Source organism: Pongo pygmaeus, chromosome 10, assembly GCF_028885625.2.
Source record: "Pongo pygmaeus isolate AG05252 chromosome 10, NHGRI_mPonPyg2-v2.0_pri, whole genome shotgun sequence".
In the NCBI taxonomy this organism is placed as follows: domain Eukaryota; kingdom Metazoa; phylum Chordata; class Mammalia; order Primates; family Hominidae; genus Pongo; species Pongo pygmaeus.
In genome coordinates, this window is record NC_072383.2 from 25,971,590 (window position 1) to 25,996,550 (window position 24,961).

General features: G+C 42.4%; 1 protein-coding gene across 3 annotated transcripts in view; it reads right to left on the reverse strand.

Moving 5' to 3' along the window:
- The window catches only part of BCAT1 (branched chain amino acid transaminase 1), a 133,461-nt gene extending 114,648 nt beyond the window's left edge, over positions 1 to 18,813 (reverse strand). The window contains exon 1 of one of the 3 annotated variants that reach the window (XM_063672525.1): positions 18,400 to 18,813. In XM_063672525.1, coding sequence (XP_063528595.1) covers positions 18,400 to 18,405 — 6 coding nt within the window. In that variant the 5' untranslated portion in view covers positions 18,406 to 18,813. The remainder of the gene's footprint in view (positions 1 to 18,399) is intronic. The other 2 variants (XM_063672526.1, XM_054443143.2) reach the window with 2 other exon arrangements.
- Between the last annotated feature and the right edge of the window lie 6,148 nt (positions 18,814 to 24,961).

Sequence of the window (24,961 nt, forward strand, 5' to 3'; positions counted from 1 at the left end):
AGCTGGGACTACAGGAGCCCACCACCATGCCTGGCTAAGTTTTTGTATTTTTAGTAGAGACAGGGTTTCATCATGTTGGCCAGACTAGTCTTGAGCTCCTGACCTCAGGTGATCTACTCCCCACTCAGCCTCCCAAAATGCTGGGATTACAGGTGTGAGCCACTGCACCTGGCCCACGATGCTATTTTTTTAAAGGATTAATCAGAAGAAATATGAAGAGTAAAATTTTAAAATTCAAGGGAAAGATTGAAAGATAACATTGATGAAGTCTTTCTCCCACCTCAAAAATTGGACACTAGGAGAGAAAAATTAAATTAGAAGATCAAACAAGGAGGTCTAATATCAAACAAATAGAAGTTTAAGAATGAGAAAAGAAGGAAAGCAGAGGAGAAGAAATCATCAAAGATACAGGAAAATAAAATTTTCTAGGATGAATGACTAAGGACCCATGTTATGATAAAGCTCCCCAAATTAGCAATAAAAAGAGACCAGAGACCCTGAATACCTCAAGGAACAAAAAATAGGTTACACATAAAAAGGACCTGAAATACGAGCCCCTTTGGACTTCTTATCAGTAACACAGGAAACTAGACAATAGTAAAGCAATTCCCTTAAAATTCTGATGAAAAATCATTTCTAACCTAGGATATTATTCAAAATCAAGTATGAACCTAGAGCAAAAGTAGAACAAAATGTCAGGCATGTAAGGAATCAAAACATCTACCTCTGATGCTCTCTTTATCTAAAAACAACTAGAGCATATGTGCAACACAAATGAGGAAGTAAAGTAAAAAGGAGAATGCCACAAGATTCAGAAAACCAGGGATGTAACATAGAGAGAGGGTAAAAGATGCCAAGAGGAAGTCTTAGGCAGGCAGCTGTGCAGCTGGCTGAGAGAGAAACCAGCACAAATTAGTGCAAGAATGAAAATGGTAGCAGAAAGAGTACAGAGACAAAAAAGAAAATGAACTGTCAGATACATTGAACCTAAGCAAAATTACATTGAGAGGCTGTCAGGAAGTTGGGAATTGGAAAGAATTCATAACAAATATACAGTAAGGTAAGTAAATAAAAGGAAATAATGCAGGAATTAACTGCAGGGAAAACAAAATGAGGTATAAGGGGAAAAAAATGTAACCATAGTACACTACTTGACTCGCCAGTGACTTTTAAAAATGGAATTCCATCTACTACTCAAATCCTCTCAGGGGCATTTCACCACACTTCGAATAAAATCCACACTTACCAGGACTAAGAAACTTCAATGATGTGGCTCCACTCCTGAAATCCCCCCTCTCAGATTATGCTCTGGGAATTTTCATTTGCTGTTCCATATGCATGGGACACTCTTACCTCCAGATCATGGTACTCAGGTGTCAGCTGAAAGTTCACCTTTTCTGTGAAGCTTTCCCTGACCAGTCAGTATAAATTAGTACCAGCTTTCTCTCAGTTCTGTCACTACTGCATCATTTCATTTTATTCATATTGCATCACTGATTGAAAATATTTGATATGTTACTATATGAGGATAAATTGTAATAATATTAGTTAATACTTACAGTACTTACATAGTACTTATTCAGACCGGACCCTGTTACAAGTGCTTTATATTTGTTTTTGGTTCTTTGTTGCAGACAGAGTCTCCTTCTATCCCACAGGCTGGAGTGAAGTGGCACAATCTTGGCTCACTGCAACCTCCACCTCCTGGGGTTCAAGTGATTCTTGTGCCTCAGCCTCCTGAGTAGCTGGGATTACAAGTGTGTGCCACCACACCTGGTTAATTTTTTTGTTTGCTTGTTTTGTTTTGTTTTGAGATGGAGTCTCGCTCCATCGCCCAGGCTGGATTGCAGTGGCGCAACCTCGGCTCACTGCAACTTCTGCCTCCCAGGTTCAAGTGATTCTCCTGCCTCAGCCTCCCGAGTAGCTGGGACTACAGGTGCCCACCACCACACTCAACTAATTTTTGTATTTTTATTAGAGACAGGGATTCACCATATTGGCCAGGCTGGTCTCAAACTCCTGGCCTTGTGGTCTGCCCATCTCAGCCTCCCAAAGTGCTGGGATTACAAGCGTGAGCCACCAAGCCTGGCCTTTTTTTTTTTTTTTTTTTGTATTTTTAGCAGAGATGGGGTTTCGCTATGTTGGCCGGGCTGGTCTCAAGCTTCTAACCTCAAGTAATCCTTGGGCCTCAGCCTCCTTAATGTACTGGGATTACAGGTGTGCACCACTGTACCTGGCAACATTTGTTATTTTATTTAATCCTCACATCATCCATGAGAGGTGGGTTATACTATTACCACCATTTCATAAATAAAAATACTTAGGCACAGTTTTAATAACTTGCTGGGAGTCACTCAATAGCAAAGCTGGGGCTCACACACCTGCTGTCCAGTCCCAGTTTGTTCTCATAACCATGTGTTATATGGCCTTTCCCTGCAAGGTGCAGAAGAGCAGCAACTTTACCTACTCTTCACCCTCTGATATGGTTTGGCTCTGTGTCCCTACTCAAACCTCATATGGAATTTTAATCCCCGGTGTCAAGGGAGGAGCCTGGTCGAAGGTGATTGGATCATGGGGGTGAATAGTGAGTGAGTTCTCACTGAAGTGACTATGTTTTCTGGGGTATATACCTGGGGTTCATCCTCTCACGCCAGGAAAATTCAGGACACGGACACACACAGGGAGTTTAGGAGCACAGGTTAATAGGCAGAAGAAGGAGAAAGGAAAACAGCTCTCTCTCTAGTGAGAGAGAGAGGGGACTTCTGAGAGGAAAGACCGGCGGATGGTGAATGCGACGGATTTTATAGTCAGGCTTGAGGAGGTGGTGTCTGATTTACATAGGGCTCACAGATTGGTTCAATCAGGTATGATGCTCACATAGTGCACTGGGAAGGCTGGTCACCCCACCCTAATCTTATTATGCACATGAATTCTCCTCTTGGCTGGCACCAGCTTGTCTGCTCCTTACTGTACACTTGGCTGGCAGAGAAGGGAAGATGGAGCCGCCATCCTGAACATGTCTGGTTCCTAGTTTCTGCTGGCATTCACCCGTGCAAGCTCCCAGCTTGCTTGTCTATGTCTGCAGCTCGACTTTACAGGCTGCTGTTTGTTAGAAAATAATTTGGGGCTGCTTTTCATTAAAAAGAAAAGCCTTACCAAGGACTCCCGTACCCTCACTATCTGCCTAAGTGATTTCTTCTTAACTCCTATATCATCATAAGATCTGATGGTTTAAAAGTGTGGCACTTCCCCCTTCTCTCTCTCTGTCTCCTGCCACCATGTAAGCTGTGCCTTGCTTCCCGTTCACCTTCCGCCATGATTGTAAGTTTCCTGAGGCCTTTCTGGCCATGATGAACTGTAATTCAATTAAACCTCTTTTCTTTATAAATCACCCAGTCTCAGGTAGTTCTTTATAGCAGTGTGAAAATGGATAATACACCCTCACAGCCTCAAGACCTTGAGCAGTGTCTGATGCTTACATAACGGGTACTCCTCAAATATTTGTTCAATAAATGCATTATAAGAATCTCAGTTATCCTGAAGCAAGAGAAAAGAAGAGGGTACAAATTTTTCTTTTTATTTTTTTGAGACAGAGTTTAACTCTTATCACCCAGGCTGGAGTGCAGTGGTGTGATCTTGGCTCACTGCAACCTCTGCCTCCCAGGTTCAAGCGATTTTCCTGCTTCTGCCTCCCAAGTAGCTGGGACTACAGGTGCACACCAGCACGCCCAGCTGATTTTTGTATTTTTAGTAGAGACAGGGTTTCACCATATTGGCCAGGCTGGTCTCGAACTCCTGACCTCAGGTGATCCACCTGCCTTGGCCTCCCAAAGTGCTGGGATTACAGGGGGATACAAATTTTTCCTCCTTGGCTATCAGTTGTACCACTTGCCACATCTCAGTTTTTTCTACATTTTGGCACCAGCTGCTCTTGTTCTTCCAGTTTTAGGGTCTCTTTATCAAGATATTTTGGTTTTCTCTATAGAAACAGGCTCCATAACATTCTTCTTTTTCTCTTTCTCTCTAATTAAGCTATTGCTGTATTAGCACTTGTAAGCTACCCGGCGACTGCAGGACAAGACTGCCCCACCCTCTGGTCTGTGCCCAAGGAGAAATGGATGTGGTAGTGATTCTTCCATGGACCAAGTGGACCCAGTGAGTTGCCTATAGGACATCCAGAAGACTCACTGATGGAGTGTTGTGGGAAAGAGCAGAAAGCTAGAAACCACCCCTCATTGGATCTTTAGTCCAGAGAGGAATCCAGCATGCAAAATGCAGAAAAAGATGATTTGTCCTCAAGTGGACATGAAGGCAGGGCGTTCTGGAAAGAGTCAGGGAGATGGTCAGAGAGCTTAGGTGGCCAGGAAAGAGAGCTCTACATGTGTTTCCACTCATGGAATCAAGGAACTCAATACAAAGTCCCAACAGAATCAACTCATTCCTCTCTATTTTCCCATACCCCATCAGACCCCTAGTCCAAGTCACCATCGTCTCTTCCCTGCATCCCTGCCACAGACCCTAACCTACGCCACAAGGAATTCACCCTTGGCTTTCTCTCCAGAGCACACTTTCCTGACAGTGAATCTTCTAATTTTAGCATCTTTTACAAACTGGGTATCCTGAGAATTTCCCAAGTCATCATGTCTTTGTTCCTTTTTCTTAACAGTTCCTACCTCAATTTATCCCTTTCTCTCTGGCATTTTACTATAAAACAGCAAGAGGAAACCAGGCTACACCTTCAATACTTGGAAAGCAAAGCCAAATATCCAAGTTCAAACAAATTCTGCTTTCCATATAACTGTAAGACACAATTCTACAGTTTCATCCCACTGTATAACAAGGATCCTTTTTCCTCCAGTTTCCCTAAACATGTTCCTCTTTTCTTTCTCAGCCCTCACCAACAACACATTATGAAAACCTACACTTCTGCCAACCTTCTACAATGACTTTGATATTCTCTAAAATGAAACACATTTTCTTTACCACGCTCCTCACTTCCAAGTCCTCACCAGCAGCGCCTTTAACATCCCTACTTCTACTAGCAGTCTTTCTAAGGCAAGCTAGGCTTTTCCTATCATGCTCCTCAAAATTCTTCCATATGCTGCCCAACAACCAATTCAAAAGCCACTTCCACATTGTTTAGGTATTTGTTACAGTAGCACACCGTTTCCAGGTACCAAAATCTGTATTCGTTTACTACTGCTGTTGTAACACATGACTGCAGACTTTGTGGCCTGAAATTACACAAAATTATTCTTTTTTTTTTTGACGAAGTCTCACTCTGTAGCCCAGGCAGGAGTGCAATGGTGCAATCTCAGCTTACTGCAATCTCTACCTCCCGAGTTCAAGTGATTCTCCTGCCCCAGCCTCCCAAGTAGCTGGGTCTACAGGTGTGCACCACCACACCTGGCTAATTTTTGTATGTTTAGTACATACAGGGTTTCACCATGTTGGCCAGGCTAGTCTGAAACTCCTGACCTCAAGTGATCCACCCACCTTGGCCTCCCAAAGTGCCGGAATTACAGGCATGAGCCACCGGGCCCAGCCTTGAAACTACACAAAATTATTATCTTATGGTTCTGGAAGTTCCAAATCAAGGTGTCAGCAGAGCTGCATTCCTTCTGGAGGCTCTAGAGTGAGAATCTGTTTTCTTGGCTTTTCCAGTTTCTACAAGCCACTGCATTCTTTGGCTCATCCTCATCCTCAGATCAAGTAATGGAGCTCTTTAAATCTCAATCTCTCTCTCTCTCTCTCTCACACACACACACACACACACACACACACACACACCTTTGCTTCCACTGTAGCATCTCCTTCTTTGATTCTGCTTCTGACCCTCTGCCTCCCTCTTATAAAGACCCTACTGATTATACTGGACCCATTTAGATAATCAAGGATAATCTCTCCATCTCAAGATCCATAACTTAATCACAATCTGCAAAATCCCTTTTACCATGAAAGCTTCTGGGGATTAGGCTATGGGCATCCTTGGCAGCTATGATTCAGCCTACCACATTCACCAACCCCCTATTATGGGCCAAGCATTGGACGACATATGGTTGCACAGTGGTAAAAAAACTGGATATTCTCTGCTCTCAAGAAATGTATGGTCTAGTGGAAGAGTCAGATATCAATCCCAAAATCATACAAAATAATCATCCCAATACAATCATTGCAAGTTGAGATGAGGGCACTAAAAGCCTGGGAAACACGGGAGTCCCAGGGGTCTTTTTGAGGAAGTAGCATCCAACCTGAGGTTGGCAGGGCAGGGTGATAAGGCACCGCTGGATGGGGAATCAGAAGACGACCTTCCAGGCAGAGGCATCAGCAAGTGCAAAGGCCCCGAAGAAAAAGAGTTTGGGGGATGAGGGAGGTGGAAACGGCAAAACAAAATGAGGCTGTAAAGATGAGAAGGACCAGATCCCTTGGGAACTTCTGGAGCATGGTGGGGACTTTAGGTTTTATTCAAAACATAACAGGAAGAGTTTTTTTGCTTAATAAAAAATTTTTTTTTGTTTTTTTGTTTGTTTGTTTGTCTGTTTGCTTGTTTTTGAGATAGGGTGTCACTCTGTAGCCCAGGCTGGAGTGCAGTGACGTGATCACAGATCACTTCAGCTCCTCCTGGACGCAAGTGATCCTCCCACCTCAGCCTCCAAAAGTGCTGGAATTACAGTGCTGGGACTGTGAGTCACCATGCCCCACCAGGTTGAGGAGTTTTTACAGCAGGTGACTGATGTGATCACTCTGCTCTGGAGAAAAAATTGTGTCTGAGAAACAAATGGAGATGAGAAAAAATAGAAACACATATATTCAGTGAAGAGAAGACAGTGGCCTAAACTGGGCACATGGTTGTTAAAATAGATACGACTGCATAGATGTAAGATAGGTCTTGGACCAAAAATGACTCATAGGACTTGATGGAATTTGGTGTGTGATTCAAAGGTCTGGGATATGGCCATAGGGGTAGCTGGCAAATGAGGAATGTAGCAAATTAATGGAAATGAGAAATTAAAGGGATTAAGATGCCAGGAAAGGGAATAGGCCATCCACATGCACCTTAAAATAAATGGGAAAACAGCACATGGGAGGGAACAGAGGAGGTAAGTGCTAAAATCTACAGTGGATAATGGGGCCAGAGGGGCTGGGATGTCTTCCAGGATGGTTAGAGGAAGAGAGAGCACAGACTGCTGGTCTGAGTAGCAGACAGCAGATGCTATGCAAGGAGTCTCATGTGGAAACAGTACTGGGCAGGGTGAAGGGCACCAGTCCCACTCCAGCCCTGGATTAGGGGCAGAGAAAATGAGCAGCCTCCACTTTAAAGGTTGGCGAGAAATGACCTCACCTAACACCAGGAGGAGCAGGAAACCCTTAGGGAAGATAAAGTGGAGTGTGGTAATATTGGTTGCAAAGGGTATTGTGGGCAGATTTGAGTGGGAGGGTCTACTGTGGGTCGAGTTAAGAGAGAAAATGCAGAGCATCAAGAGAGTGAAGGTGATGGGGACAATGTGGAAACAGTGACATGGGGAATTTAACTAGGTGCTGGGTTGCCAATGCTTTAAGTCTCAATCGTGTATTCCCTGGGAGATGTTGGGTGCTTAGGCCTCTCTGTATTTACCAGTGGGCTGGAAGGGAAGCCCAGCATGCTTTTCCTCAAAGTCTTCTATGATTAGGGAATAAGCAAGTGAGTCTGGGCCCAGGAGTATGGGGTTGTGTACAAGTGCTCTTACCACCATGTTCATCTGGCCTTCTTTCGTGGTTCTGCTTAAATGTCGCCTCCCAATAAAGCCTTTCCTAATTTTTCTGACTTGTCTTTTCCACATACACAGAACCTTGTGCAGACTTCTACTGTAGCACCTACTATATGCACTTTATTGCCTTTGCTATTTATTTATTTGTTTATTTATTTATTTATTTATTCATTGAGATGGAGTCTTGCTCTGTCACCCAGGCTGGAGTACAGTGGTGCAATATCGGCTCACTGCAGCCTCCACCTCCCAGGTTCAAGCAATTCTCTGCCTCAGCCTGCCGAGTAGCTGGGATTGCAGGTGCATGCCACCACACCCAGCTAATTTTTGTATGTTTAGTAGAAACAGGGTTTTGCCATGTTGGTCAGGCTAGTCTCGAACTCCTGGCCTCAAGTGATCTGCCTGCCTCGGCGTCCCAAAGTCCTGGGATTACAGGCATGAGCCACTGCACCCGGCCACCTTTGCTTTTTACATATATCTCCCTAAATAGAATTGTTTCTCAAGAGTGAGAATAATGCTTGAATTATTTGTTTTCCTATTACTGGGTACAAGTCTGGTAGCCTTGGTAGGAGCTACACAAATGTCTAATTAAGTAAAACTTAGCCATTGTTTGCTGGTTATTATTGTACTATATAAATGGTAGATTTGAAGAAAAGTTTAGACACTCTTCACATAATGGTTACTATGAATCATTACAATGTGTATACTATGAAGTATACACATTACATTCAACTTGCTTTCTTAATAGATAATTTTCAATTAGTTAAATTAAATACAACACTTTGGAAATACTGTCAAAAATACGTTACTGGTCATAACTAAAATTTGCTTAAATGGCCAAATGCAGTGGCTCACGCCTGTAATTCCAACACTTTGGGAGGCTGACGCAGGTGGACCACCTAAGGTCAGGAGTTTGAGATCAGCCTGGCCAGCATGGCAAAACTCTGACACTACTAAAAATACAAAAATTAGCCAAGCATGGTGGCAGGCATCTCTAATCCCAGCTACTCGGGAGGCCGAGGAGAATCGCTTGAACCTGGGAGGCTGGAGATTGCAGTGAGCTGAGATCACACCACTGCACTCCAGCCTGGGTGACAGAGCAAGACTGTCTCAAAAAAATAATAAAACTGAAAATAATAAAATAAAATGTGCATAGGTACCAGTATTTCAGATTTTCTTGATAATGACTCTGGTGTCAAGCTAATTTCATTATAAGGCTTCAATTTTTTTTAATTCAATTTTGATTATAATAAACTCACATGTGTCAAAAATCAAATATATAAATATATACAGTGAAAAGGCTCATGGTAACTTTCTTTTTATCTCTACCTGAGAGCTTACTGGTTCTTTCCTCAATTGTTTTCTTTTAATGTCATTATTTTTTACACATTTTGACTATGCAAATGACTTCCAATCTTTGTAATCACAAACAATGCTGCAATAAATAATCTTGTTGATAAGTCATTTCACATGTGTACAAGTTAATATAAGGCACTTTTAATTAAACTAAATATTAACAATGATGTTGAATCATTAAATCTATTGCAAACTATGCAGTTACGTTAATATGGTTAAAACAATCCCTCATTTCAAGCTTCGAAGTGTTGTCCTTGAATATCAAGTGGTAGACTGAAGTACTCCTGTACCTACTGTTCTAAGAACATTGATCAAGAGGAGGGAAGGTGCCAGTTAACCAGCAAATACAACATTAACACACTCAGTTATTAAGGGGCATAAACTTTATTGACATCCTACATCTATATATTCATGGAACTACTGACAATATTAATAAAATATTTGCTCTAATGTTATTGAATTTTTAAAAGCCAGTTTAGTTAATATCATGCTTTATAACCAAGTAATGGTTATATGTTATATGATTAATGTTATATGATTTCTTTTAAATAAGCATAAAGACTCATGGAAAACTATCAGTAGAGCCAACCATGAATAGTTGATGTGCATAACCAAAAGAAAAAGGAAATCAGTTATCAGGAGACTTTTGAAAGTGAATATAGTAGGTGCCAGAACTCTCCACAGGGAATTTGAGAAGTCCTATTTCTCGAGGCATTTAAATGGAATAGAACTGAAAGCTAGAACAATAAACTCAAAAGAACAATCCTTCTTCAGCAGAAGTAAAAGCCCAAAATGACCTAATAGATTTTTTCTTTCAGAATTCTAGGATTCAATGAACACTGCTCTAAGTGCCTCTTTTGTTGGATTTGTTTGTCAGGGTATGCATTCATTAGTTTGCTTAAAAACTGCATTGTTTGCAACAAAGAAAAACACGTTGAAGAGTATCGGAATTGGTTAAGATTCCCAAACACATGACTTTGTTCTATATTCTAAGGCCATTCCAAGGATGTTTCCCTTTACATACTGCCTTAATCTGAAAACTAGTGATTGAACAGGCTGGCATTACTGAGTTTGTTCATTACGATTTTTGTGGTGTTCAGTTTATATTCCTATGTAGCATCTTTTTGTATGAATTTTCCTACAATCAATTTAAAATCAACCAGCTATGTGAGTTTGCCAGTGGACATATATAGCAGCTATATGAGTTTGGCAATAGGCATTAAGCTACATGAGTTTGCAGCTATATGAGTTTGGCAATAGGCATTAATAGCAGCTATATGAGTTTGGCAATAGGCATTAAGACTATGTAAATACTTTACTGTTCTCTGTGTTTTTATAATCCTCTGTCTTTTGGAAGTCAATTAAAGCTTTAACTCCAAAGAAATCCGAGTGTGGAAAGATGTATGTACCGTTCAAAACCAGAGAAGTATAAAACAGAATCAATTAATCTGAATCTTGAAAGTCCAGAAATAGGCGCTCAATTTAACTCAACTAATATCTGTAAAGCACCAACAATGGTGCAAGGTTCATGCCATGGTAGAAGAAAAGGTAAGTGCAGAGGAGTTGCAGCATATGATTGATATCTTATTGGGGCAAGGTTCGTGCTACAACAGAGGAAAAGGTAATAAGCACAGTCCAATTAAAGCATTGATCAGTATCTTATTTCCTGACTTCAAAATGTAAATCTATGCATACCTTCCCACCTTTCGCCCATGTTCATTCCACTGCAAAAACATGATCACTGTTCTCACAAGGTGTCTGGGGAGTGGGCTGCATGGTGAGCAACGTGGTGCAAATTGCAGATAGGATGGACGGAGTTAAAAACCAGTAAATGCGAACATAAGAACTCATTCTGAGATAGATCAAATCCTCTCTTATGACCAGAGAAATGCATGCACATAGAAGAGGTGTAGGTAGGTTTTAAAAGGTCTCATGCACTAAACTAAACTCAGGAGACAATGGGGAAGCCATAGATTTTGAGTGGTGGAATGACATCGAACAGCACGTAATGAAAATTAAGCTTCAGACCAGTTGGGAGACTTTTGGAATAATTTAAGCGAGAAGTAATGAGAGCATAAACCAGTATGCAGGGCAACGGGAAAGAGAGAACCTATAGATTCAGAGAAGACAGAGTCCACAGGACATGGTACCTGATTGAATATGTGGAGTAAGAGAATAAGAAAGAGGTAAAAGATGGCTGGCTGGGCATGTAATCCCAGCAGTTTGAGAGGCCAAGGCAGGAGGATCCCTTGAGGTGAAGAGTTCTACACCAGCCTGGCCAACATGGTGAAACCCCGTCTCTACTGAAAATACAAAACTTCAAAGCTGAGTGTGGTCTTGGGTGCCTGTAATCCCAGCTACTCAGGAGGATGAGGCAGGAGAATTGCTTGAACCCGGGAGGCGGAGGTTGCAGTGAGCCAAAATCACACCACTGCACTCCAGCCTGGACGACAGACAGAGCAAGACTCCGCCTCAAAAAAAAAAAAAAAAAAAAAAAGATGGCTGGACTTGGGCCAAATATACACCCTTGCTACAATCAGCTGTGGCTAAGGTGGGGTCACCTGCAAAGAACATGGCCATACTGGCCTTCTCCTTTGACAGGTACAACAGGTAGGGGAAATTATCTAAGTGGGAAGTAGGAAGGCTAGGCACCCCAAACTCCTACACTCCACTAAGAAATTGCATATTAACCTTGGCTAAGAAAACAACCACACACGCTTCCAAACTAGTTGAAGATCAAAGAAATTGGGGTGCAGATGGTATGAACCGAGTTCTATTCTGTAACTATACACCTTAGATCTTGATAAGATGAAACAAAGAAGAAAGTGATAACTTATGTGCTGTGAACAAACAAACCATTGGTTGTTTATCTCGAACTAAAAGGCAAGTGGAGATTTTCAATATTCAAATGGCAGCGTGAAGCTTCTGCGTGTATAGTTTCATATCTCAGCTGATTGCAAAGGCAAGAGCCAATAGCTCTCCACTGCTCTGAATAACTAAACCATTTCAGTCTTTTCTACCTGTCTTCCATGCTATATGCACTCTATTGTCCTGGCTTTAATAACCAATAATTTAGATATAAAACTTTGTGTCTATGTGTGTTTGCACATTTTGCAAAAGATTGGCCATACTTTTCATAAGATTTACAAACTGGCCCGGTGCAGTGACAGATGCCTGTAATCCCAGCACTTTGAAGGCCAAGATGGGTGGATCACTGGAGCCCAGGAGTTCAAGACCAGCCAGTGCAACATGGAGAAACTCCATCTCTATAAAAAAAATACAAAAATTCGCCGGGCGTGGTGGCACATGCCTGTGGTCCCAGCTACTCAGGGGGCTGAGGCAGGAGGATCACTTGAGCCCAGGAGGTTGAAGCTGAAGTGAGCCATGATGGTACCACTGCACTCCAGCCTAGGTGACAGAATGAGACGCTATCTGGGAAAAAAAAAAAAAAAATTTTGCAAAGTGGTGTCAGACCCAAGAAAGCCTAGAACCTGGAGAGATCAATAGCACAATAGACTATGAGTCTGTCTACTTTCTCATTTTGCTCTTTTATTTGTATTATTTATTTATTATTAAGCAATTCTATTAAGTTTTTTGATGCTTTCCTTAGAAGAATGTTTTCAGTTAAAGTAGTTTGAGGCTGGGCACGGTGGCTCAGGCCTGTAATCCCAGCACTTTGGGAGGCCGAGGCGGACAGATCACTAGGTCAGGAGATCAAGACCATCCTGGCTAACATGGTGAAACCCCGTCTCTACTAAAAATACAAAAAATTAGCCAGGTGTGGTGGCGGGCGCCTGTAGTCCCAGCTACTCGGGAAGCTGAGGCAGCAAAATGGTGTGAACTCAGGAGGCAGATCTTGCAGTGAGCTGAGATCGCACCACTGTACTCCAGCCTGGGTGACAGAGCAAGACTCTGTCTCAAAAAAAAAAAGTAGTTTGCATGGCATTTAGAAAATGGAAAGCAAAAGCACCAATTAAGCAAGGAAGTCCTGCCTCAAACCTGCATGTGTTTCTTCTATAAACACCAGCACTATTCTTATAAGTATACAGAGCACTCACCGACACTGAAAACCATGGAACCCTGAGTCATGTATTATGCTTCCCCATGTAGACTTTGCAGCTGTCTTTTAACTCTACCTTTTATCTTCAAAGTTCAAGGAAACATTTATTATTATTTCAAATTCCTGAACTCACGTCTAGTCCTAAAGTCAAAACAATATAACTTGGTATCTAAATCAACTGAAATGAAATGAAATGCACTTGGCAAAATCACCCTTTTATGTAGTGGTGGAATGCTAACAACTGCCCTGTGACCATCCTGCGCAAATCCACCCTTGGCCTCATCCCAGGATATACCCAAACTTCGTCTCAACTGTGTCTCTTTGTCAGTCACGTTAAGAGACAGCTGTGGAATGTTTGGTCTAGAATATCCCAACAGGTGCTCCTTCCGTCTCAACTTCTGTGGAGTCAAATAGAATTTGATCTGTAATCCTATGTCCCAGGCTTCCTAAGTCTTCCTAAAGCAGATATCCATTTATAGTCAAAACAGCAAAAACAGTTCCACACTGAGGGATAAACTGTAAATGCAATTGATGAAACATTCAAATCTACACATCGAAATAAAGAACTGACAAATGAATTGGTTCTTTTTAGATTAAAGACTATTCTTAATGGAACTAGCTGAGTTTTACGAGTATTTCACAACTTTCAATAAGAAAGAGCCATATGTTTTTCAGTATGACTTCAGTTTATTACTTGTAAAGTAATTTCCTCTATTTTTTTCTTTATTGGTCTTCCCTGTTTCCATTCTTCCATTTTCCTGTATTTTTGGGACATAACTGTCTCTTTCTTTTAGAGTTTATTTTTCCCATTAATTACTGAACATAAGAAAAATGTTTTGCAAAATAGGCTTTCCCACCAAAAAGGTATAATATGACAGTAGAAAAACGTTTATGTGACATGCTATGCTGTATTCATAAGGTAATCTAATTTCCAAGCTATTTTAAGGATATGAGTACTCAATTTTTAGGGGAAAGATAATTTAGCTTTGTGGACTTCAGAGCACAAATTATAAGCATAGTTGAAACTGATACCTGAACCTGGTGTTCCAGAAAAGATAGATTCTCCTTTGCCTTCACCATTGACATTGTGAGTCACTGACAAGGTCTTATGATGAAACTGTTTACCAATATTTGCAAAGTCGTGTTTATGAATAAAAGCACCTAAATGCTTAATTTTGAAACATTTAAAAAATGTGAGTTGCACCTCACATTTATGTCTTGGCTGAATTGCGTACAATCTCATTGCAGTGGCCTTAGTTGAATGGACAGAGGCTCAGGAAAGCCCATCAGTAGGAACATTTACCATATGTTAGGTGAAATGTATAGACCATTTGGACAGCTGTTAAGGGGATAATGTTACAATATAAAGGCTGCCTGTATTTTTGACCGTAAAATGAGCAGATCAGCCATAGTTTCCTCCTGTGCTCAAAAAGAATGATAGCACATGCCTGTAATCCCAGCACTTTGGGAGGCCGAGATGGGCGGATCGCTTGAGGCCAGGAGTTCCAGACCAGCCTGGCCAACATGGCAAAACTCCGTCTTTACAAAAAAATATGAAAATTAGCTGGGTGTCTTGGTAATCCCAACTTCTCAGGAGGCTGAGGCACAAGAATTGCTTGAGCCTACGAGGTAGAGGTTGCAGTGAGTAGAGATCACTCTGCGGCACTCCAGCCTGAGCAACACAGTGAGATTCTGTCAAAAAAAAGAAAAAAAGAAAAGAAAAGAAAAAAGAATGATAGCATCATATAGAAAGTAGAGGATACCTGGGACAATTATGTCTATCATGGAAGGTCCCTGTCAGGCCTCTGAGCCCAAGCCAAGCCAAGCCATCGCATCCCCTGTGACTTGCACATATACACCCAGATGGCCTGAAGTAACTGAAGATCCACAAAAGAAGTAAAAATAGCCTTAACTGATGACATTCCACCATTGTGATTTGTTCCTGCCGCACCCTAACTGATCAACGTACTTTGTAATCTCCCCCACCCTTAAGAAGGTTCTTTGTAATTCTCCCCACCCTTGAGAATGTACTTTGTAGGATCCACCCCTGCCCACAAAACATTGCTCTTAACTTCACTGCCTAACTCAAAACCTATAAAAACTAATGATAATCATCTCCCTTCGCTGACTCTCTTTTCGGACTCAGCCCGCCTGCACCCAGGTGAAATAAACAGCCATGTTGCTCACACAAAGCCTGTTTGGTGGCCTCTTCACACGGACGCGCATGAAAGTCCCAGATTCTCACTCTCCAATATAGCAACCAAACCTTCCTGAGCATAAAGCTGATCATGCCACTGGGTTTCCCTGGGGTGGGCATCTGTTATTTAAAGAAACTGTGGTTACCAACACTAAAGGGAAATAGAGAAAGTTCTATATTTTCCAACTTCCTATACCAATTGAAAAGAGGCCATTTAAAGAAGCTGGAAACCTGAAACCCCAAAAGATGTAACTAATCCAAAGGCTCAAGATAGCCACCATTTAGAAACAATCTTTCATTTATGCACAGAAATAATTTACTCATAAGCCCAGCCCTCTCGGTTAGGTTAATAACACCACTATCAGCTTTCCAGTTGTTTACTTCCCTTGCTTTATTTCTAGACATGAGAAATAAGGAACAAAATATATAATTAGGAAAACAATTGGAATGTCAGCCTATGGACAAAACTGAGACAAAATTTATATAAGTAGAGAGTATATTGAGGTCAAATTTGAGGACTGCAACCAAGGACTGCAACCAAATCAAGTTGCCCTGAATATATACAGCAGTTACAAGTGGGTTTTTAAAAGAAAAAAAGAGGCAGTTTCTAAACTGTTTGAGAAGAATTTATATTAAAATAACATAAACTATATAAACTACTGATAGGCTAAACATTGTTTTTTTGTATCACAAATTCCAGGAACATAATGAGTGAAGCAGTTAGTCAGGAACAAAATGTCTTTAAGTAACTACTGGGCATGGGTATGGGAGGCGTGGCTAAAGTCTCACACTCCTATCTCTCTGGGCCTGATAAATTGCACAAAGCTCAGATCCCTCTGAGCTATTTTTCTTTTTTCAGGGAGTTGTACAGCTACTGACAGAAAGCACATCTTGGTTTTAGTCCATAGTACAAACCTCAGTTGTGATCAAATGTTTTCAACTTCCTTTCATAATAAGGTTTTAAACTCATTTCAAATAATTAGATCTGGTTCTAATGGGCTGAAAAGCAAGAGAAATTCTTGCGTACAGAAGGAAAAATATTTTTCCCCTTTTCTCTCTATAGTTCTGAAATCAAGTGAAATTACTCATTACTGAAACTTATCAGATGAAAATATTGGCCAGCATGAAATTATTTTCCTCCCCAACTCCCACCTCTTTTTTTCCTTTTTCTAACCACCACCCTTTTGTTAGGCCAGCTTAACTAGCTTTACATCTCTGAGCCTAGCCTGAGGGGGCCACATCCTGTGTCTGGAATGTAAAACCTCTCTCCCCACTAGGCCTCCGGTCTTCCCTCCACACACACACACGCACACACACACCCACATACGGACTTCCCTTGCCTCCATCCCATTCACATGTGTATCATTTTTAAATCTCCATCTAAATTTATTAAGTCATAATACGCACTTAACATTTTTGTACACATGCTACTCAGTGTATATACTATGTTTCTTATCCAGTTGCCCATCCTGCATTTATTCATCTTAAAATACAAGCTCATGCATGACTTAAGCCCAGAGAATTTGCTGAGGACAAAGGCAATCAAGATGCCATGTGCAAATAACATTTTTTTAAAAAATCAAGCTTGTGATAGCAATACATATTTAAGAGATAAGTGGAAAGATGTTTGAAACATTGGGATAAAAACTAACTTAATGGAACCTCCCATACTTCTTCGATCACACCTAGAATACAATCATTTCTTTCTTAATCTTAGGAAATATCAGGAAACAGAAAAGAGACTACTTGTAGATATCTTACCTAGTTTCCCATGTTATAAAAGTACCTTGTGGAAGGGACAGGGGTTTTTGGACCTACAAAAATGCGTAATCAACTACAACTCCACATGGACAGGAAAAAGCTGGAAAAGCAAGACTGTTCATTCTTATAGTTTTCTCCTTTTACTTACTAAAGCTATAATCAACTAAAGTGTGTTTTTCATCTGAAATGAAACAAGCATGAGGAAGCCAGAAATAGAACCTCTAACTATAGAAGAAAGGTTGTGTGATCTCTGTTGAATACAAAAATGCATAGTTTCCACTCGGTTACTGTTTAACTGTAGTGAAAGTTTTTGTTTGGCAACAAAGGCGCTATTTACATATTATTTCTTCTAAGTGAAACTATGGTCTGGGATGGGTTGTAGATAAGAGCAGTTGAGAATCACGCTTCATCTCCCTCCTTCGAAACTCTGAAACGTGGCTTTATTCCTACCAGAAGTTCACATTGCATTACGGTCATCTCAATTCCAAAGAATTAGAAGGCAAGAATATCCGCCCATCCTTCACTTTCCTTGGAAAAAGTTGCTCTTCCGGTTTTATATGCGATTGCAGTTTTCCAGTGTGTGAAACCAGGAAAACAAAACACTCAACGGTGTACATCCCTACACCTAAATCGTCAGAAATAATAGGCAGCTAGGCTAATTATCCTTGATTAGCAAGATCAGAGCCATTAGGGTGCTCACTGGTTTAACAAATGAATGCCCTTAGGCGTCTATCATTTGTAACTCCTAGAAGCTTTAATTTCCACAAGCAACAAAATAAGAGGGGCCTTCTGCTTTTAACAGCCAAAAGATCGTTCTCCCTCCCCTTTCCACCCGGGTCAACTCTTTCAGCCGCTCCCTCCTGCATCACACACACGCTGCAGGAAAGCGCATTTACAGCCCGGGACATCCCCAGACCTCCTCTCCAAAATTCCCCACCTCCTGTGCACAGGAGAAACTGAGAGAAGCCCTCACTTCCTTTCCAAACTTCACAAGCAGGGGAGGGAGCTGTAGCAGTCTTTCACCTCCGTTCCCAGAAGCGAATGTGAAAAAGTCCGAGAAAGCACGTCCTGCGAGTGGAGGTTAAACCGAAATCTGAACAGAATGCACGGTCCCCGCAAATTACGATTGATAAAGAAGATACTGCAGACGTTTGCGGGGGATATAAGCCATGGTTGTCTCGCCTTCCTCCCCTCCCTGCCAACTGTGTTTCTTGGAGAAATCGCCGGTTCGATTCACGCACACATTTTTGTAAAACACGGACAAAACCATAAGTAGTTACCTTCATTGTTCCGTCGGCCACGAGGGAAGCTCGAGCTCAGCGGAGGGCAGATCCCAAGGGTCGCAGCCCCTGACCGTGTGGACCGGGTCTGCGGCTGCAGAGCGTGGTCCTGGCTGCAGCAAGACCTGGGGCAGTGCCCCAGGCGGCGGCGAGTACACGTGGCGGGCTGGATTGCAGACCGGCCCCCTGGCGGCGGAGACTCGAGACCTAGCGTATTGCATCAGCAGGAAGACACTAAGGCTGCTCCCCCAGGCCGCCCCCAGATGGTGGAGTCTCTCCCAGCCCAGTCCGAAGATTCGGAGCCAGCGCCCAGCCCCGATCCTCACTCACTGCTCACTCCCGAGGTGCAGGGCGGAGGTGCCAGTGTTGCAAGCAAGTGACACAGTTACCCCCGAATCAGTCACTGTGGGTGCGTATCCGAGTGTGGGGATGCCCGTGTAACATTTATATGGGGACGTCAAGGAGAAGGAGGAAAGAAACAGATCAGAGGTCAAATGTGATTGCCATTCCCTCATCACTGGCTCCTGCCCACCTCCCTACTGTCCCCAAAGTAACTTTGCTGTATGCTGAGAGGACAACGACACAATCCTGCCCAAGAGTATACATGTATCCCCCGCGGCTACTTTAAATGTACTTTTGCAGTAGTCAAGAACATGTGCCTGGTTTCCCGATCTCTTTCCCGGAGTTCCTTAGTCCACCCTCAAATATAACCATTTTTGCCAATTTATTATGTACATGGGGGAAAATTTTTAATCCTTTAACTTGAGCATATAAAATTCTTCACAATGTGAAATTGCCCAGTAGCCTAGTTGGTCCCCTGTAAGTTCCCTCCCCACATATATACAGAGCTCCAGGATTGCTACTTTTCCATGTCCAGTTCCTAGGTCAGCCTCCATGAGTGCTTAAGTGTGCTGCTGGTTGACCTCCATTCCCTCTCTGTCAAGCTGGCAAACTCCTATTTTTGTAAATTTCAACCCAAGTCTTTGCTGTGGAAGTTGCCTCCAATGCCCTCAAACAGAATTGGGCCCTTGGTCTATGTGCTGTGCTTTGTCCATATCCTTTCTCAAAATCAATTATTTTATTTTATTATTTTTTAATGGAGATGGGGTCTCACTCAATCGGCCAAGCTGGTCTTGAACTCCTGGCCTCAGCAATCCCCTCGCCTCCGCCTCCCAAATTGCTGGGATTATAGATGTGAGACTGTGCCCAGCTTCTTAATTTTACTTTAATTATTTGTTTGCACAGTTGTCACTTCAGTGGATTATGAGATTCTTAAGGGCAGATCCTTTGTCATATTTATCTCCCATACCAAGTGGCCTGCCGTGGAAGAGAGGGAGTGTTGAAAACAAATGTGTCAGCGCTTAGTGACTGTTGGTCAGGTGAATGAATGGTTAAATTATCTGTTCAACAAATGTACTGAGTGATTTCTACATGCTAGGCTGGTATACAATAGTGGTTTGTAATCTGAAATGTCTCAAAATGGAGCCATTTATGACAAGGGATTCAGCCTCCAGTGAAATTGTTGACCCCTCAAAGTGATAAGCATATGTATGGTGGACTGAGGTGATAAGATAACACCTGCTGTGGCCTAGCACCATTGGCAAGAGAGTAAAGAGAAAGGCAGCTGAGATAATGGCTATGGGCACTTGCAGAAGGCTGTGAAAACCGAAAAGTAATGAAAACCTGAAAGTAACTGACCACAGCCAAAATGCTTGCAGAAGTTCTACCCTGAGAACTCTGAATCTGTAAGCATTTAATCAGCCATTGAGTCCTTGTGAAACCTCCTGGCCCCCATCAGTGTAAGCACAGCTAGATAGATTTGAACCTGACACTGACATGAGACAGGCAATGTGCAAAATGCTAAGGACTGAGTGGGAAACAACAAAAATGTTCTCACCCTCATGAAGCTTATATAATAGTGTGAGAAACAGAAAGTAAGCTTTAAATCAGGTAGCAAAATGTCTATCAACTGAGGAATGGCTAAATAAAATATGGTATAATCCATACAACAGAATATTATTATATTCTGCAATAAAAAGAAATGAAGTACTGATTACATGCGGTGACATGGATGAACTTTGAAAACTATGCAAAGTGAAAGAAGCATCTCACAAATGACTACATATTATATGATTCCGCTTATCTGAAATGTGCAGAACAGGAAAATCCATAGAGACAGAAAACACATGGTTGTTTTCAATCTGGGGACAGGGTGGAATGGAGAGTGAATGTTTATGGGCATCGGATTTCTTTTTGAATTGATTAAAATGTTCTCAAATTAGATTGTGGGAATGGTTACACAACCCTGTGAATACACTAAAAACCACTGAATTATACCATTTAAATAGGTGAATTGTATGTTATGTGAATTACATCTCAATAAAGATGTTACCTTATGGCCAGGCTTGGTGGCTCACACCTGTAATCCCAGCACTTTGGGAGGCTGAGGCAGGCAGATCACTTGAGGTCAGGAGTTCGAGACCAGCCTGGCCAACATGGTGAAACCCCATCTCTACTAAAAATTAGCTGGGCATGGTGGGGGGGTGCCTGTAATCCCAGCTACTCACAAGGCTGAGTCACAAGAATCGCTCGAACCTGGGAGGCAGAGGTTGCTGTGAGCCGAGATCATGCCACTGCACTCCAGCCTGGGCAATAGAGCGAGATTCAGTCTCAAAAAAAAAAAACAAACCAAAACAAAACAAAAAAAACAGGTACCATGTGGTAAATTTTATGAGAAAGAGTGATAAGGGGATAGAGAGTGATAGGGTCATAGATATAACTGCATTAATAAGTTCTAGAGCAAGCCTGGCAATTACTCCTACATCCAATGACCGCCCCTCGCCCCCCTCTCCCTCAATGCAGGATTTTTCTCAGTCCCTTTGCCAGTCAAGGACCTCTGGCGGGCAATGCCGGAGGCCTAGCTCGGGGCACACTACCTGCTGCAGGAGGCACCCCATGCAATTTGCCCGCCTGAGTCAAGTTTGCCTTGCACACTGGTTCCTGAGTTCTTGCCCCATGCCCAAGAAAAATGAAGATGTGCTGACAATCGAAGAGTGAGCAAGGCGGGGAGTTTTACTGAGGGATGAAACAGCTTTCAGCAGAGAGGGAAGCGGGGGTGGTCCCCCTACCTGAAGGCAGGAAAGTCCCCTTCATGAGGCTGAGTCCTGGGGCTTTTTATGGGCTCAGAATAGGGGAGGGGCAGGCAAACAGGAACAGAAATTCTCACTCTGCATCATGGATTTCATCCAGGAGCAGCAGTCTGGTCTTTCAGCCTTCAGGCTGTTTTTGGCTTGAAGGTACGTTTCACCTCCGACCCCGTCCCTGTTGCCGTTACCCCTACGTAAGGATTCTTTTGATGTTAGCAACAAAGGAAGAGAGAAGGTAGTATATGTTAAAAAAAAAAAAAAAAAAAAAAAAAGAGCTTGAAGGGAAGTGAGAAAGTTAGGGAATTAACATCCACAGAAGAATATGAGGGCCAGGCGTTCACGCCTATAATCCCAGCACTTTGGGACGTCAAAGCAGGAGTTCAAGACCAGCCTGGGCAACATGGCAAAAGCCAGTCTTTACAAAAAATGCAAAAATTAGCTGGTTGTGGTGGTATGTGCCTGCAGTCTAAGCTACTCCAAGGCTGAGGTGGAAGGATCACTTGAGCACAGGAGATCCAGGCTGCAGTGAGCTGTGATCACTTCATACTTCACTGCACTCCAGCCTGGGTGACAGAGTGAGAGAGATATCATCTCCAAAAGAGAGAGATATCATCTCCAAAAAAAAAAAAAAAAAAGAATATAAGAACAATCTAGCTATGTCTCTCCTCCCATTTCCCTCTAGCGTTGACAGAAGGGCCCCACAGTTCTCCCTCATTGTCAACTGTAAACTCCCAAAGCTTCTCTCCCAGACAACACATGTGCTTTTCCCAAATGATGAGGCTCATCATCAACCAAGGTTGTTACTCTGCCAGTGGCACTGTACTTAACAAACAAGTCACAGTAAAAGATATTTAAGGAAAACTGGATCCAAACTGGATATATACCATATACCTATCTATGGGCAGTGTCTTTTACTGAAGAAGAGACAGCATTTCTAACATTTCTAATAGACACTAACTTTGAGGTTGACTTCAGAGCCCCAGACAGTCCAGCTTCATTTTGTCCTCACTGTTATCAACAAAGGCTTTTATTGCCATCATTATGAAAAATATGTGCCAACTACCTGCAGAATGTTTTCCCTGTATCTTACTACATTTTCTCTAGGAAAGCAGAAACTCACAAATATTCTCTGCCTTGAGTTATTAACAGTTCCTGGAATTTGAATAGGAGAGTTTACATAAGGCAATGATACTCTGTCTTAAAAGAGGAAAATCTACTCTAAAATTCTACTCTACACACTCAGAAAACAATGTCATTCTCTTTCTCTATTTCTCATAATAAAAAATACTTCAAATTGCACTGTTTTTATATTTCCTATAATACTTGCATTCATTGCGCATTACATACATGTGCACACACACATGCATACACACACAGACACACACACACACCAAGTTCAATACTCGAAAATCATTTATACTGTACTTTTTGGGAAATTTCCCATGACAATTTTGACCCACTGGATTTATTTTTAGCCTTGCTGTACACACTCTAGTACCTAATCCCTATGTAAAATTAGACTTACTGGGCTGGGCGCGGTGGCTTACGCCTGTAATCCCAGCACTTTGGAAGGCTGAGGTGGGCGGATCACAAGGTCAGGAGATCGAGACCATCCTGGCTAACACGGTGAAACCCCGTCTCTACTAAAAATACAAAAAATTAGCCGGGCTTGGTGGCAGGCACCTGTAGTCCCAGCTACTGGGAGGCTGAGGCAGGAGAATGGCTTGAACCCGGGAGGTGGAGCTTGCAGTGAGCCAAGATCGCGCCACTGCACTCCAGCCTGGGTGACAGAGCGAGACTCCGTCTCAAAAAAATAAAAATAAAAATAAAAAATAAATTAATTCCTATCTATCTTGAAAGGATATTGTAAAGTCTTCTTTCTGCTAGTTCTCTAGAACCTCTCAGGGTACTTTCCACCCTGACCCACAAAGCTGTCCTCCTTCTCCTTGAAACTCCTCCCTTCCACAATAGGATTCTGAATCTCCTCCAGCCTCTCTGGCAGGTCCTTATACCTTATTTATGATCACCTCATGCCCTCTAAATATAGGCAAGGTGTTCATTCCACCTGTATCTGATCTTGAATCTCTTCTTTATACTCTGTCCTCTAGTGTCTCCATTATGACCTGTAGTCTGATAACTTCTAAAACTATACGAGATGTCTGGTTCATCTCTATTCTAACAAGCCCAATTAATCTGAATCCAAGCACATAATCTTCCCTCTTTAACCTGCTTCCCTCTCTCTGCTGATGTCATCAATGTGCTTCCAATTATCCAGCCTCCAAACTTTCATATAGCTCCTATCTTTATAGATAGTACTTAAAGCAAGAGAGAAAGATATGAGCCTCCCCCATCCAGTAATCACTAAGCCGTCCCAGTTCTATCTCCACAAAATCTCTCACAGTCATCCCCCTCAGTTCCCACTCTCACTGCCCTAGTTTGGTCATTCATTGTACCTTCCCCCTGGATTACTGTTATCCCTGCCTTTAATCTCTCCCTGCCCCAATCCACCCAACACACAGACGGCTAGTAATCTCCCTAGTCCTCCGTTCTGATTAGATGTTTTTCTCCTGTTCAAAATCATGCAACTTGCACTCAGATGCTCTGGTGAGAGCCTGACATGAGTACATATTGTGTGCCTAAGCACACCTGAAATCGTCCATCATTGCTTCTGCACAAATGCTCCTTGGAATTTCTTTTCCTCCGACTTTGCTTGGCTAAATGATAACCAGTCTTTGAGATCCGTTTTAATTACTATTGCCCCATTTGCAGCCTTTCCTGAAGCACTCCTTGTTATAAACCAGTGATTCCCAATTAGGAGTGTTTTTGTCCCCCTGGGGAGATTTGGCAATGTCTGAAGACATTTTTATTATAATACCTAGGGGAGTGGGGGAGATTTGCTACTGGCACCTAATGGGTAGAGGCCAGGGGTGCTGCCAGGCATCCTACAATGCACAGGACAAGCTCCCACAATAAAGAGTTATCTGGGCCAGGCACGGTGGCTCACACCTGTAATCCCAACATTTTGGGAGGCCGAGGCGGGAAGATCGCCTGAGATCCGGAGTTCAAGACCAGCCTGACCAACATGGTGAAACCCCATCCCTATTAAAAATACAAAAATTACCTGGGCATGGTGGCAGGCATCTGTAATCCCAGCTACTTGGGAGGCTGAGGCGGGAGAATTGCTTGAACCCAGGAGGTGGAGGTTGCAGTGAGCCAAGATCACGCCATTGCACTCCAGCCTGGGTGACAGAACGAGACTCTGTCTCGAAAAAAAAAAAAATATCTGGTCCTAAATGTCAACAGTGCCAAAGTTGAGAAACCCTGCTTATAGACCCACACCAACTTTTGTACTTGATATGGTTTGGCTGCATCCCTACCCAAATCTCATCTTGAGTTGTAGCTCCCATAATTGCCAC